We start from the raw sequence: 12,718 nt of genomic DNA, 5'->3' as shown, positions 1-12,718 counted from the left end.
AGATGGCACTATAAACTACTTACTTCACCTTTAAAACTAGATGGAGCCTCACAATATCAACTACTATACTCCTGTAAAATGTAAAATGCAGTCCTTGCAGTTTGTTTATTGCATCAACTATCAAACTGTGTTTTCAATTTCAGTTATGATTCATTTTTCGAACAAAAATCAATTAATCAGTCATGCAGTTTTTACTGCTTTACTGTTTCATCTTTTGTATTATATTACTAACCAAAGATTTATCAAAGGATACATATCCAAATCCTTAGGTTAACACTTGTTTAAAATAATATCCTGAATCCGTAAAAAGATAAATATTTTTTTCATTTGGATGTAACACGCATGCTTAAAATTCCTGGTTTTCTTTTTGACTAACCATCCGCCTTCTGTGACTTTGTTACTGCTCTCACTGTTCTTTTATGCATCTGCCCATTATGATAATGAGAACGGAGGTGGCCCTGTTGTTAGCCTGTTAAAAAAAACCTCCTCGCTTGTGGGCATCCACTAATATTCCCACCAGGGATTTGTGTACAGGCTGAATGGACAGCAGGGCAGCAGTTGGGGCCTCAGCTTGCTGTCATCTGAGAGAGGAAACCCAGAGGAGCTCCAATCACTCCCAGTCTGAGTGGGGGCCACCACGTCAACTCTTAGAGCAGCTTGAAAGGCTCCCACTAGGGATACAAAGTAGCCCAGCTGTCCATCACCTATCCTCACCTCCTCCAGCTCCCTTTACACCCAAGCCAAATAAAGCCTCTCAGCAACTTGTGTTTTCCTAATCTGTGAACTCTGACAGAGGCACCCACACTTGAAAGAGAGACAGCTCAACATGGGATGATCTCCCAGTGACAGGACAAAGCAGAAAAAATCTTTCCCAGAATGTCTCTGTTGAAACCACAAGACCACCCTGTCATCTTCCTGTGCCTGTCTTCCTCCTCCCCCTCTGCCTCTCCTTCTGTTCCTTACAACCTCTTTGTGATCCAATTTACCTTCCCTTTGCTGTCCATCACCTGGCTTCTGTTCTGCCAAATGGCCTGTATAGTGTTTGTTTGAAGTATACAGGAGACAAACCTCAGCCATTTATAATGTACCCATAATACTAATGGGCAAATGATCCAATGCTGCAGTAGCTTAGTCACTGGGGAGTATAGCTCTCTAGCCAAAGTACATTTTCCATGCCAGTAATACACAGAAGAATGTTGCAATGATAAATTGGCCCTGCAAATTGTACTTGTCACTGCTGCTCTTCACTTGTATACAGTTGCCACAGAACTGTGTGTCTTTTACAGGCCACATGGTGGGAGGCTTGTGTGTCAGGGTCAGCCTCAGGTTTAAAATGAATGGAAATGTAAACATGAGAAGGTTAACACTGGAAATCAAAATTACAAGCCTAAGTTATGGTTTTCACATGAGGATGAAGGATGTATGTGGGCTAAACTGGTAAGCTGCTAGACTGGTGGGTACCCGTTAGTTCAGTCAATCAATAAATCTATCATGCAAACAATCGACCGATCAGCAGGGGTGAAAATCCCATGTTATTGTGGGAAGGGGACAATAAACAGTAACATTTCAAACAGTAACTCCTGGGGGGATTTGCTGCATTGTCTGGCACTTTCTCCCTTACTTTTTGAAATGTGTCTTTTAGTGTTGAGCCCTCAACATGTTCAAATGTTTTAAATAATTATATTAATTGTTCTTTATTCAGATATTCAATTTAATCAATTTCCTACCTGTTTTGTACCTATATTTCGAACTGCTTTGTATGCTTTACCAGCGATAAAAGGTTACATGATACATACAGGCAATGATACACAATATATGACCTAAGTATCCTGTATAAATACACCTCTGACTTGAAATTCGGTGAGAAATTCAGCAAGATGTGATGATTTAAATTGGATGACAAGAGAACAAAAAGTTGGGAAAAAAAACAACTTTTCACAATATTGCATCATGATATCACATGTATACTTAATAATAATATTTATGATGCAAAAGTGATGTATTAATATCAAAAACAAGTTATGTTAAGTTATGGAGGTCTTACATACATTAACTTGTTTTTATGGTCAAAAACCTCCTAGTTGCTGTAAACGAGCCGATAGAAATCTGTCTTTTCTGACGCTGTTGCCCAGCCGCGATATTTCAGACTCAACTCTCACACCCAGAAGACAGACTGTCTTTGATTGGCCAATACCTGGAAGTGACATATTCAGCACCCGCTCTCAGAAGTGCAGCTCCCCCCTCTGGAACGGTGGATGCACTGCTACTCATTATCAAAACATTGTTTTAACAATGTTTAAAAATAGCTTCTTCACGACTCCCCGCCGCAGTCCCTTTTATGACTTTGGCCCGGAGTCCAAGATTACAATACAACACAGCTTAAATTGAGAATTCATCATCCCCTTTTTTATTGTTGATTTTAGTGTTGACTGATATATCTGTCCAGAAGATCGCAGTCCAAGTAACATCTTCATGCACAGGACCCTCAAACTTTCAGGCCTCTGCTAGAGGGACCTGAGAATAAGGAAGACACTCACCGTACCCAAGGAGAGGAGGATTTATTAACTGCATCAAGAATAGTACTATTCTATTACTATATTACTATATTATAATACTAATAGAACAGTATTAAATGTGTTTAGCTAAGTTATTGCTGGTTGAATGTGTTGCATTTATTATGCAAAGTTTCCCGTTTTCCCCTTTTCCAGCTGAGCAAAATACTCAATCATATCAAAATGATTGACTAATGTAAGTGTCATTGCAGCTTTATCATGTACAGTATATCATGAACACTGAAAGTGAACGACCTTTACTTAATCTTCCAATCATAATCAGCACCTCTCTACGATTTCACTCATCGATCCATCCATTTACTACCACTTTATCCTCCACATGAGGGTCACAGGGGTGCTGTGCCACGCTGACATAAGGCAATAGGCACGGTACACCCTGGACAGATCGCCAGTCCATCACAGGGACACGTATAGGGACAAACAACCATTCACTCTCACACCTATGGTCAATTTAGAGAGTCCAATTTACCTAATTCCCATATTGCATGTTTTCGGACTGTGGGAGGAAGCTGGAGAAAATCCATTCACACAATGACTGCAGCTTCCAGTCTTGTACGGCAACAGTGCTTTGACATCGAAGTGAGTGGTATACAGAAGTCCAGTGGTCTCCTGTAAGCATGTCATCTTTGTCATAATGTATGTACAGTGACTTAATAGTTCCCCTGGTGGTGGAAGAGTGTAAGGTGTATCTCTCAATGATATTGAAATTATTTCCCCAGGTCAATGGTCATCAAGGATAAATCATAGGTCAGTTAGCACAGAAAGTATAAATACAATGTGGCTTTGTTAATTACAGACATTTTTAAAAGCACATTAAATATTTCATGTGTTTGGGTAACATCTACTGCACGTCTGTCCGTCCAGGGAGTGGATCCCTCACCTGTGGTTATCCCTAAGGTTTCTACCTTTTTTCCTTGTTATGAGGGTTTTTTTCTCTGGTAGTTTTTCCTTAGCCTGGTCGAAGGTCTAAGGACAGAGGATGTTACCAACTCTGTGAAGTCCCGTTACACAAACTATGTTTTGTAAACTGTGGGCTCTACAAATAAAAATTAATTGATTGATTTGATGTCAATGAATAATGTATTCATTTTGACAACATTTATTTATTTACATGTATTTCAAAAAAATATATATAATTGAAACGCTTCATCCTGTCATCTGTAGATTCCTGAAATTGTTGCACCCAACCCAACATTTCTGGTTCTCATTGTCTTCTTTAAGCATCACTGAGACTTGAGCCTGCAGCGATTAGTGCTTCAACTCCATTTAATGAAAGACAATGTCTGCCTCCACTTAAGCAAACTTGTGGCTTGTTAAATACGCTGTCAGTGCTGATAACAATGAATTTTGCTGCTGAAAATTTTTTATTTCGAAGGTCATCCAGTAGGGGTGGGAATCTCTTGGCACCTCACGATTCGATTCGATTACGATTCAGAGGTCAACGATTCGATTCTAAACCGATTATCGATGCATTTCGATGCAACAATTTTTTACTTTAATACTTTGCTACTCATTTAAAAGTAAGATAAAGCAACATAAATATAAACGTGGTAGTGCCCCCTCATCTGGTGCAGACAGCCCTTTTATTTCTGCGCACCACAACCTGCTCCCTCTCCTGCGCCGTTCGTCGCTCCTGCGTCTCCAAGCGCTCATTTGATTTTGATTTGATCTAAAGCAGACTGGATCATTTCTCTACGTGTTTTATCCCCACATAAGAATAATGATCTTTATGACGAGGTTGGAGTACAGTCACGATGAAGTGCAGGTGATCTGAGTGAAACGTGGAGACGGACTCTGAAGAGCAGGGCGCACTTTTCATCGTTTTCACTCCGTGGTCTTAATCTTTGTGAAAGAAGACGCTTTAACGCTGTAATTAAGGGAATAACAGATGCATCAGATGAGCTGATGTCTTTAGTTAACTGCTCAAAGAGAGAGAATGTTCTCTGCTGTAAAGTGAATGTCGCGGGGTTTAACAGGTGCTGTTCCACCGTGAACTCGCTGTGTTTCGACCGCCGAATTATCGGTGCATCCCTAAATATAATATATTTATTTACAAGAACGATGTAACCGTAATAATGACGCACATAGTGTGACTTGGGTTTCAATCGGCACCTGGACAAGGTGCGTGCGCTCTTGTTCCCCGGTATAGAAAAAGCTGAGGTGTATAAAAAAAAATCTATTTTAAATAAACAAGTAAACAAATAAACAAGCAACGCAAAGCCTGGCGGCCCGCTAGGCTTATAATACACTGGGGGAAACCCTGGCTCTGCAGCGAGCGAAGCGAACAGAATGTTGCAGCAGGCGAAGTAATTATTTATTTATTTTAATTCCGATTATTAACTTATCCCCATCGATTCGGAATCGTTCTAGAGAGAATCGCGATGCATCGAAGAATCGATTATTTTTCCCACCCCTATCATCCAGCCACACTGCTGTGCTTACATCCTGGCAATGGATTCAAAAGGATTTTGTGGACTTGGCTCTCATTTTATATATATTTTTTTTCCACCTGAGTGAAGTATTGTTAACACTTCCTGAAAGACTTGCATCTGTTTCAAATGGCAAACAGAATGGAATTAAACAGCCTGTTCTCTCTGTGTTTAACCTACACACTCATCTGCCTGACAGCCCCCAACCAAGCAACACAAAGACCACACCATATTTAGTCATCCGACGTCCAGACAAAGCACTCTTCCACCTTAATCTATTAATCTACCTCCTCTTTTTCATCCTCTTCCTCCATCTCTTCCTATCTAATTTTTATGCCTGCACATCTACTTCCTCCCTCGTCTCTGCCATTTCCCTCTCTCTTCTTCTGCTTCCATTCATGTCTGTCTTTACTCGGCCTCCCTTGGAATCAGCTTCATCACTGTCATGCCCCTCGCTGTTTCTCTCACGTTTCCCTCTTCTCCCTTTTGCCCACCAAAATGATGCTTTCCTTTACCTGGTTGTTCTTTTCTATGGTGTCCTGTGTCTTTTAGAACTTTTGTCACTTTCTCTCACTCTGTCAATAACAAGTCTCTTTCTTCCCTCACCTCTCATCACTTCTACCATGGGCTGCGCAATATTAGGAAATCTTGAGATAAACGGTTGCTGAATATTGTGATGACAATATGCCTGGTAATGAATTAAGAGATACAAATTAAAGCTTTTGTTTTGCATTAATATGTAGTAAACAATAAGATGAAGATTGATTATAAATATAACAATAGCAGACAAAAGAATTGGGAATTTATTAGTACTTTAATGTACTGTATATTAAAGGATGACACAGCTGCAGTGTTTCACAGATGACCAGAGACAATAAAAAAGCACATGTGAAAGGTGCTTTTTTTTACATTCTGAGAAGAAATTAACAAATTATTTACCTTATTTAAAGCTCACATAGAGTGATCCTGTTGCACATATATGCTAGTTATGGAGGTCTACTTACATACATTAACTTGTTTTTATGGTCAAAAACCTCCTAGTTGCTGTAAACGAGCCTTTTCTGACACTTGTCTCAGCCGCGATATTTCAGACTGAAATCTCACACCCAGACAGAGTGTGTTGTGATTGGCCAGCCAGCGTAGAGCCTCCCCAACTGTTTTGTGATTGGCCAATACCCGGAAGTGACATAATCAGCACACCCGTTCTCAGAAGCGTAGCTCCCCCCTCTGGAGCAGTGGATGCACTGCTACTCATTATCAAAACATTGTTTTGCAATGGCTGAAATGTTTGTTTTGAAACTTCAGGGCTTCGTAAACAAGGTAATGACGCAGATACACACTAAAAACAGCGTTAATTGGAACTTCCAGTCTAGGTCTGCTTTAACTTTAACTCGAGCTTCTACCTCCCATTTTTTCTCTCAGAGCCTAATCACTGTCTTTTTTTCTAAGACAACATGCTGCTGATAGAAACTCATTAATGAGTTGCTAATTCAATTGTTGCCAATCGGTGTCAGGTCCTGCAGATTTACCATGGCCGGCCTTTTGATGGAGGGCATTGGCTGATGAAATCCAGCTTGTGAGTCCTTGTGTGTGTCCACTTTAACGTCCCGTTCTTCAGACATGTTGTTGATCAGTGCTGTGTGTTCTCTGATATCTATTTTTCATATACTGAACATATATTTAGTGCCACATGCGGTGCTGCAGTGACTAGTACTGTTGCATTCCAGCAAAAAGACGCTGGTTCATGACCATGGTCTGACTGAGGGCCATTCTGTATGGAGTATTCATGTTCTCCCTGCATGCTGTAAATGTGAGAGTGAATGGTTTACAGTAGGTTGTAGTTGCATTAGTTGGTTCTGTGATAGACTGGCAACCTGTCTAGGGTGTATCCCACATTCATTCTGCCAGCTGGGATTGGCCCCAGCCTTCCCACAACCCTCATGTGGAGTGTAAAGCAGTAGAAGATGAATGAGTGAGTTTTAATATTATTAATAATAGTCCTTGCTGTTTGCAAGAAATGGAATAGACAGAGGCAAGCAGTGTTAATTGCATCCCCGGCCAAATGCAACAAGGAACACTAGTCATGCATTGGGCGATATAGGCAGATGACACCCAGATGTAAAGTGAAAATTGTCTGAAAAAGATAAAAGTCTCTCTATGACTCAACAGAATTCCATTGAAAGCTGGTGTTGACTGGTTACAGGTACAAAATGTGAGAATGTGAGAATAAGTCACAAAGGCTTTAAGTCTAACCTCCTGCCTATTCCTATAACTAACACAAAAGGCAGTTGTTTAAGCCGTTCTGTGAAATGTTCTCCTCCACTGCCTTTTTATATTGTGTAATCCCTCATACACCTCTGCATATAATATATGCATATTATACCCAGTCTGGGTTTGAGGAGAGGCCAAATTTCCAAATGGCTAAATGTTGAGATTTTAGACTTCTCGTTTCTAAATGAGATTAATGCACATTTTCAATTCTTTCTAACTGTAAAAGCTTTTTGTTTATGACATTTCCCTCTTGTGCAGTCCAAAATATCTGGGTATTTGTTTTTGAAGAGACACAAAATGACAAAAGTGTTTTGTGGAATCATCACTTTCTATTTTTTTCTATCATGACTAAAATATGTGTATGTTTGTTTCATTTGCAGGAAGCACTCGGTCTCAAGTGGAGTACAACGAAAGACCGTCTCCTTCCACTGACTCACAGTTAAACACCTATGAGAGAGAGTCACACAAATAACACTTTTTTTAACCCTGGACTTTTGGGTACACGCACAAACGAAGACTCATCCATGCACAAATATAGACAGATATTCACAAAGATGATGAAGGAATCCTGGAGGTGCTTGCTAGGTGTTTACCTCCTGCTCTGCTCATTCTCTACACAAAGTGCCTCCAATCCCTTCGCAGGGCAGCAGACACCTACAGACCCTTGCTATGATGACACTGGTGCAGCTCGCCGCTGTATCCCTGAGTTTATCAATGCTGCCTTTGGTAAAGACGTGATGGTGTCCAGTGTTTGTGGGCAACCTCCATCTCGTTCCTGTAGTGTGGTGGAGCGTGGCGATGATCGGCCTTCCGTTCGCACATGTCAAATCTGTGATGCAGCTGACCCTCGGCGTGCCCACCCAGTTTCCTACCTCACTGACCTCAACTCAGCCCACAATCTCACCTGTTGGCAGTCAGAAAATCTGAACATCTCTCCATACAATGTGACTTTGACACTCTCCTTGGGAAAAAAGTTTGAGATCACTTACGTCAGCCTGCAGTTCTGTTCACCAAGACCTGAATCCTTGGCCATATACAAGAGCATGGACTATGGCAAAACGTGGATGCCCTACCAGTTTTACTCCTCACAGTGCCGGCGCATGTACAATCGCCCCAACAAAGCAACAATTACTAAACAGAATGAGCAGGAGGCTTTATGCACAGATGGTCACACTGACCTCTACCCACTTTCTGGGGGACTGATTGCTTTTAGCACTCTGGATGGACGACCTTCTGGTAAAGACTACGACAACAGCCCAGTCCTTCAAGACTGGGTAACGGTCACAGATATTCGTGTAATCTTCAACCGGCCACAGCCACCACGGGATGCAGGGGCTGGGAGCAACAGTGGAGGAAGAGATGATGACCCCATGGCAGTTACATCGATACTGCCATCTTATTTCTATGCAGTGGGAGACTTCCAGGTTGGTGGGAGGTGTAAATGCAATGGACATGCTTCTCGCTGTTTGAAAGAGAAGGAAGGAAGACTGGTGTGTGACTGCAAACACAACACAGAAGGGCCTGAATGTGACCGCTGCAAACCCTTTCACTACGACCGACCATGGCAGAGGGCCAATGCCCGTGAGGCCAATGAGTGTTTGCGTAAGTCCTTCCATCTTTTTTTAAATTAGCTTTTCATGTTGTTTTACTTTGCCTGCTCTGAAACAAATTATAGATCTACCCATGCCTGCAAGAATACAGTCATGTCAGTTGTGACTAATTGAAGAACAAAGAAGATGAATACAGAACACAATGTTGTCTTTATTGAAATATCCTTCAGAGTTTTACACATTCTTTATGCATAAACCTTGATGTAAGTTCAAGGAATTTAAGAAAAATAGTATTTATTTTTTGTTTTAAGTTTATGGGCTCTTGTACTTATTTAGATTAGTTCTGGTAACACATAGTGGAACGGGCAACTATTGTGACATTTCCCCAAACATAGGGTCAGCCTTTACTCTCATTTCAGATCAGTCTCTTCTATTTACTGTTCCAGTTGAGGGGGAGGAAGTGTCTCTTTTTGTGATATATCTGTTGCACAGATTATGGATGAACAGAGGTTTGTAGTATTATGGCTAGGGTATATTTTCAACTGTGGTTGAAAATGGCACACCACAGCAATGCTGTCACTGGTTGTATTAAATAATTGAAACACAAAACTCTTCAATTGTATACAAGGTAAACATTCTAGAACAATAGACAAAAGGAAAATAAAAATGCACCCTTCCATTAAAAATAACTTGTTTTAAAGTTATTTTTAGAAATAATTATCTTTAAGTCAATATGACAAACACTCGAGTTGAATTCAAATCTATATAATGCAATACACAATATACAATAAATGTATTAACATTAAGCATGTGGCAACTCTAACTGAGATAACAGAGAACACCCCAGGGAGGTGCCCTGGTAAATCATGTCTTTTGGTTCACTTCTCTTTTCGCCAGAACAGTGTGGCAGCGTCAATACAATACCACTCCCACTGCTCTCGTGAACAGGTAGGGTTGCCACCCGTCCCGTAAAATACATAATTGTAATTTATTTGACAATTAAATTGTGTCCTGTATTGAACCAATATGGGACGCAATTTTTTCCGTATTCCCTTAAATATCCAATCCACAAGTCTGTCACACACACACATCAACACTAAAGATAAAGATGAAAATAAAACACAGGGATACTAAGGCCAGCAAAATTGTCGTTGTGGGATCTGCGCAGGATCCCGGCCGCCCGGCTCCGGTCCTCTGTGGACATGCTGCTGTAACGGCTGCCTAGCGACAAACACAGCACATCGGTGCTGCTCACAGTTAAAGCGGAACTAGACCGGAAGTTCCTATTATCGCTGTTTTTTTTGGTGTGTATCTGCGTCATTACCTTGTTTATGAAGCCTGACGGTTCGAAAAAAACAGTTCAGCCATTGCTGAGAAAGTTGTGTTTTATTGTAATCTCGGGGCTCAACGAGATCACTGAAAATCCCGTTAGCGTTACGTAAGCAGCGGTTCTCCTGAACAACCGATCGTCCTGCTCCGGGCGGTAGTCCGGGCACATCCGGTTGCGTACATTGAACCGCAGAAGAAGAATAACGTCCGTTGTGGAGGTGTTTCACGAGCAACAGTGTCTTCTGACTCTGGGTCTGACTCCGGTTTAAAGTCATAAAGGGACTGCGGCGGGGAGTCGTGACGAAGCTATTTTTAAACACTGTTAAAACAATGTTTTGATAATGAGGAGCAGTGCATCCACCGCTCCAGAGAGGGAGCTGCGCTTCTGAGAGCTGACGTGATAGATTACGTCACTTCCAGATACCTGGCCAATCACAACACAGGTGGGAAGGCTCTACGCTGGCTGGCCAATCACAACACACTCTGTCTTCTCGGGCGAGATTTATGGCTAAAAATAGCTCGACTGACAAGCGCTTCGAAAAGGACCGATTTCAATCGGCTCGTTTACATCAACTAGGAGGATTTTGACCATAAAAACAACTTAATATATGTAAGTAGACCTCCATAACTCACATATATGTGCAACAGGACCACTCTATGTGACCTTTAACTAAAGACATCAGCTCATCTGATTAATCTGTTATTCCCTTAATTACAGCTAAACTAAAGCGTCTTCTACAAAAACATTGAGACCACAGAGCGAAAACAATGAAAAGTGCACTGTCAAGAGTTGTTAACACTAAGATCTACTTGGATCCCCTGCACTTCATCGTGACTGTACTCGATCCTCGTCATAAAGATTATTATTGGATGTAAAGATAAAACTGCGTGTAGAGAAATGATCCAGTCTGTGCTGGATACGGAGAGCCCGCTTGGAGGACAAGCGCAGAGCACGCAGGAGAGAGAGAAGCCACAGTGCAGGTGCGGTGCGCAGAAAAAAAGGCCCGTCTACACCAGATGAGGGGAAACATTCTATATAATATAATATACTATAAATGCAATGCCTTGACTTTAGTGAGGTAAGTACACATAGTCCCTGTCATAACAACAAAATTATATTTAAAAAAAAAAACAATGGTAGAGAATTGGCATAATAATTTATTTCCTTTTTATTCGGTTTCGGCCAACTGTTTCCTGATTTTCGGTGCATCCCTAGTTATATTGCTCTATTGCGCGAATAAAGACATTTCTTGTTCATGTGTCCCCTGAGCTGCTTCCCAAAGTACATATTTTCTGTAATACAGAGTTCTGTAATGTTCTACATCTGTGGTAACTTGCCCATTTTGAGTTACTTGCCCTTACTTCATGAGTCACCATAATGGTCCTTCAAAAAGCCTCAGAATGCCCCATTTTTACCTCAAATTTTCAAATGCTCTGCTCTGCACCAACCTGCCTTAATAAACAAAGGTGGGACTTAGTATTGGTCAGTTTTGCTTGTCATAAGTATTTGTCAGTGTAGTTAAATACAATTTCAAACATTTCAAACTTTTCAAAAATGTTGTGATTGCCTAGTGAGTGTACCTGAAGTCATGTTTATCAAGGAATCAACATCATCATCTTAACTTCAGCAACAAACACTCATCATTTGCTAACATTGGCATCTCATTTGATATTGTCTCTTTCATTTACTTGGCTCACATATACAGGAAGGCATAAGACCTACAGTGTGTTCATTGAGAACTATATACACACATATATGAGTGAATATATATATATACATATATATTTATATATTCACTCATACTTTCCAATACGCTGTAGCTGTTTCCGAAGTGTCACACTGGCTTCCAAAAATCTCATCAACTTTGGTGATCTAATCCTAGTATTGATACAGGAAAGTTAAAGCATAATGCACATTACACATGATACCTGATCAAACATCCAGACACACACAAGAGACACACAAAACTTAGACCCATATGTCCGAGTTTCATGTTACAAGAGCCTTTTTACAGCTTATTCCAGTAGAACTTGTTCCAGGATATAATCAAAATATCAGGAGAGACTTTAAAAGGTTTTATTGTTTATATAAAAGCCCATGTGCAAGTATTTGGAATAGGAAAGTGTGTAAAAGTATTAGGTTACAGCTAAGCTGAAGGGTCCCATAGGTGTCACTCGCGCCTTCAACAGGCTGTAGGGGTGTTTGGGTTGGAGGACTGGGAGGTGGGGGTTGAGAAACAGGCCTGAGATCATGATCTTTGTGGGGTGGTGATCAGGTTAAGTTGAGGGTAGATGGGTTGAGGGTACAAGGAATCCAGAATGAGCAGATGTGGAGCTAAATCAATATTTCTTTTCACACACTCACACGCACACTTTGCCTGGAAGTCATATTTCACCACTTCAAACATTATTGTTTAGGTGGTTTAAAAGATTTGCAAGGTTCTGCTCTCACTCCTCATAACAGATCAGGCTGGTTGGATTGTTCAAAGGTCTTACTAAAATGTCTGACATGTATTGCAACCAGATTACTGTCTGCACTCTTGACAAGTTCAGGTTCTGTCTCCTC

General features: G+C 40.9%; 1 protein-coding gene across 1 annotated transcript in view; it reads left to right on the top strand.

Annotated features, from left to right (window-relative positions):
• Positions 1-7,830: 7,830 nt before the first annotated feature.
• ntn2 (netrin 2) overlaps positions 7,831-12,718 on the top strand; it is a gene marked incomplete at both ends in the record, with an annotated part of 41,307 nt that continues 36,419 nt past the window's right edge. Inside the window, one exon of the mRNA XM_083903990.1 lies at positions 7,831-8,875. Coding sequence (XP_083760116.1) covers positions 7,831-8,875 — 1,045 coding nt within the window. The remainder of the gene's footprint in view (positions 8,876-12,718) is intronic.

Source organism: Microchirus variegatus (assembly GCF_963457635.1).
Source record: "Microchirus variegatus genome assembly, chromosome: 17".
In the NCBI taxonomy this organism is placed as follows: Eukaryota; Metazoa; Chordata; class Actinopteri; order Pleuronectiformes; family Soleidae; genus Microchirus; species Microchirus variegatus.
Note: the sequence above shows the minus strand (reverse complement) of the source record. Positions and strands in the feature narration are given on the sequence as shown.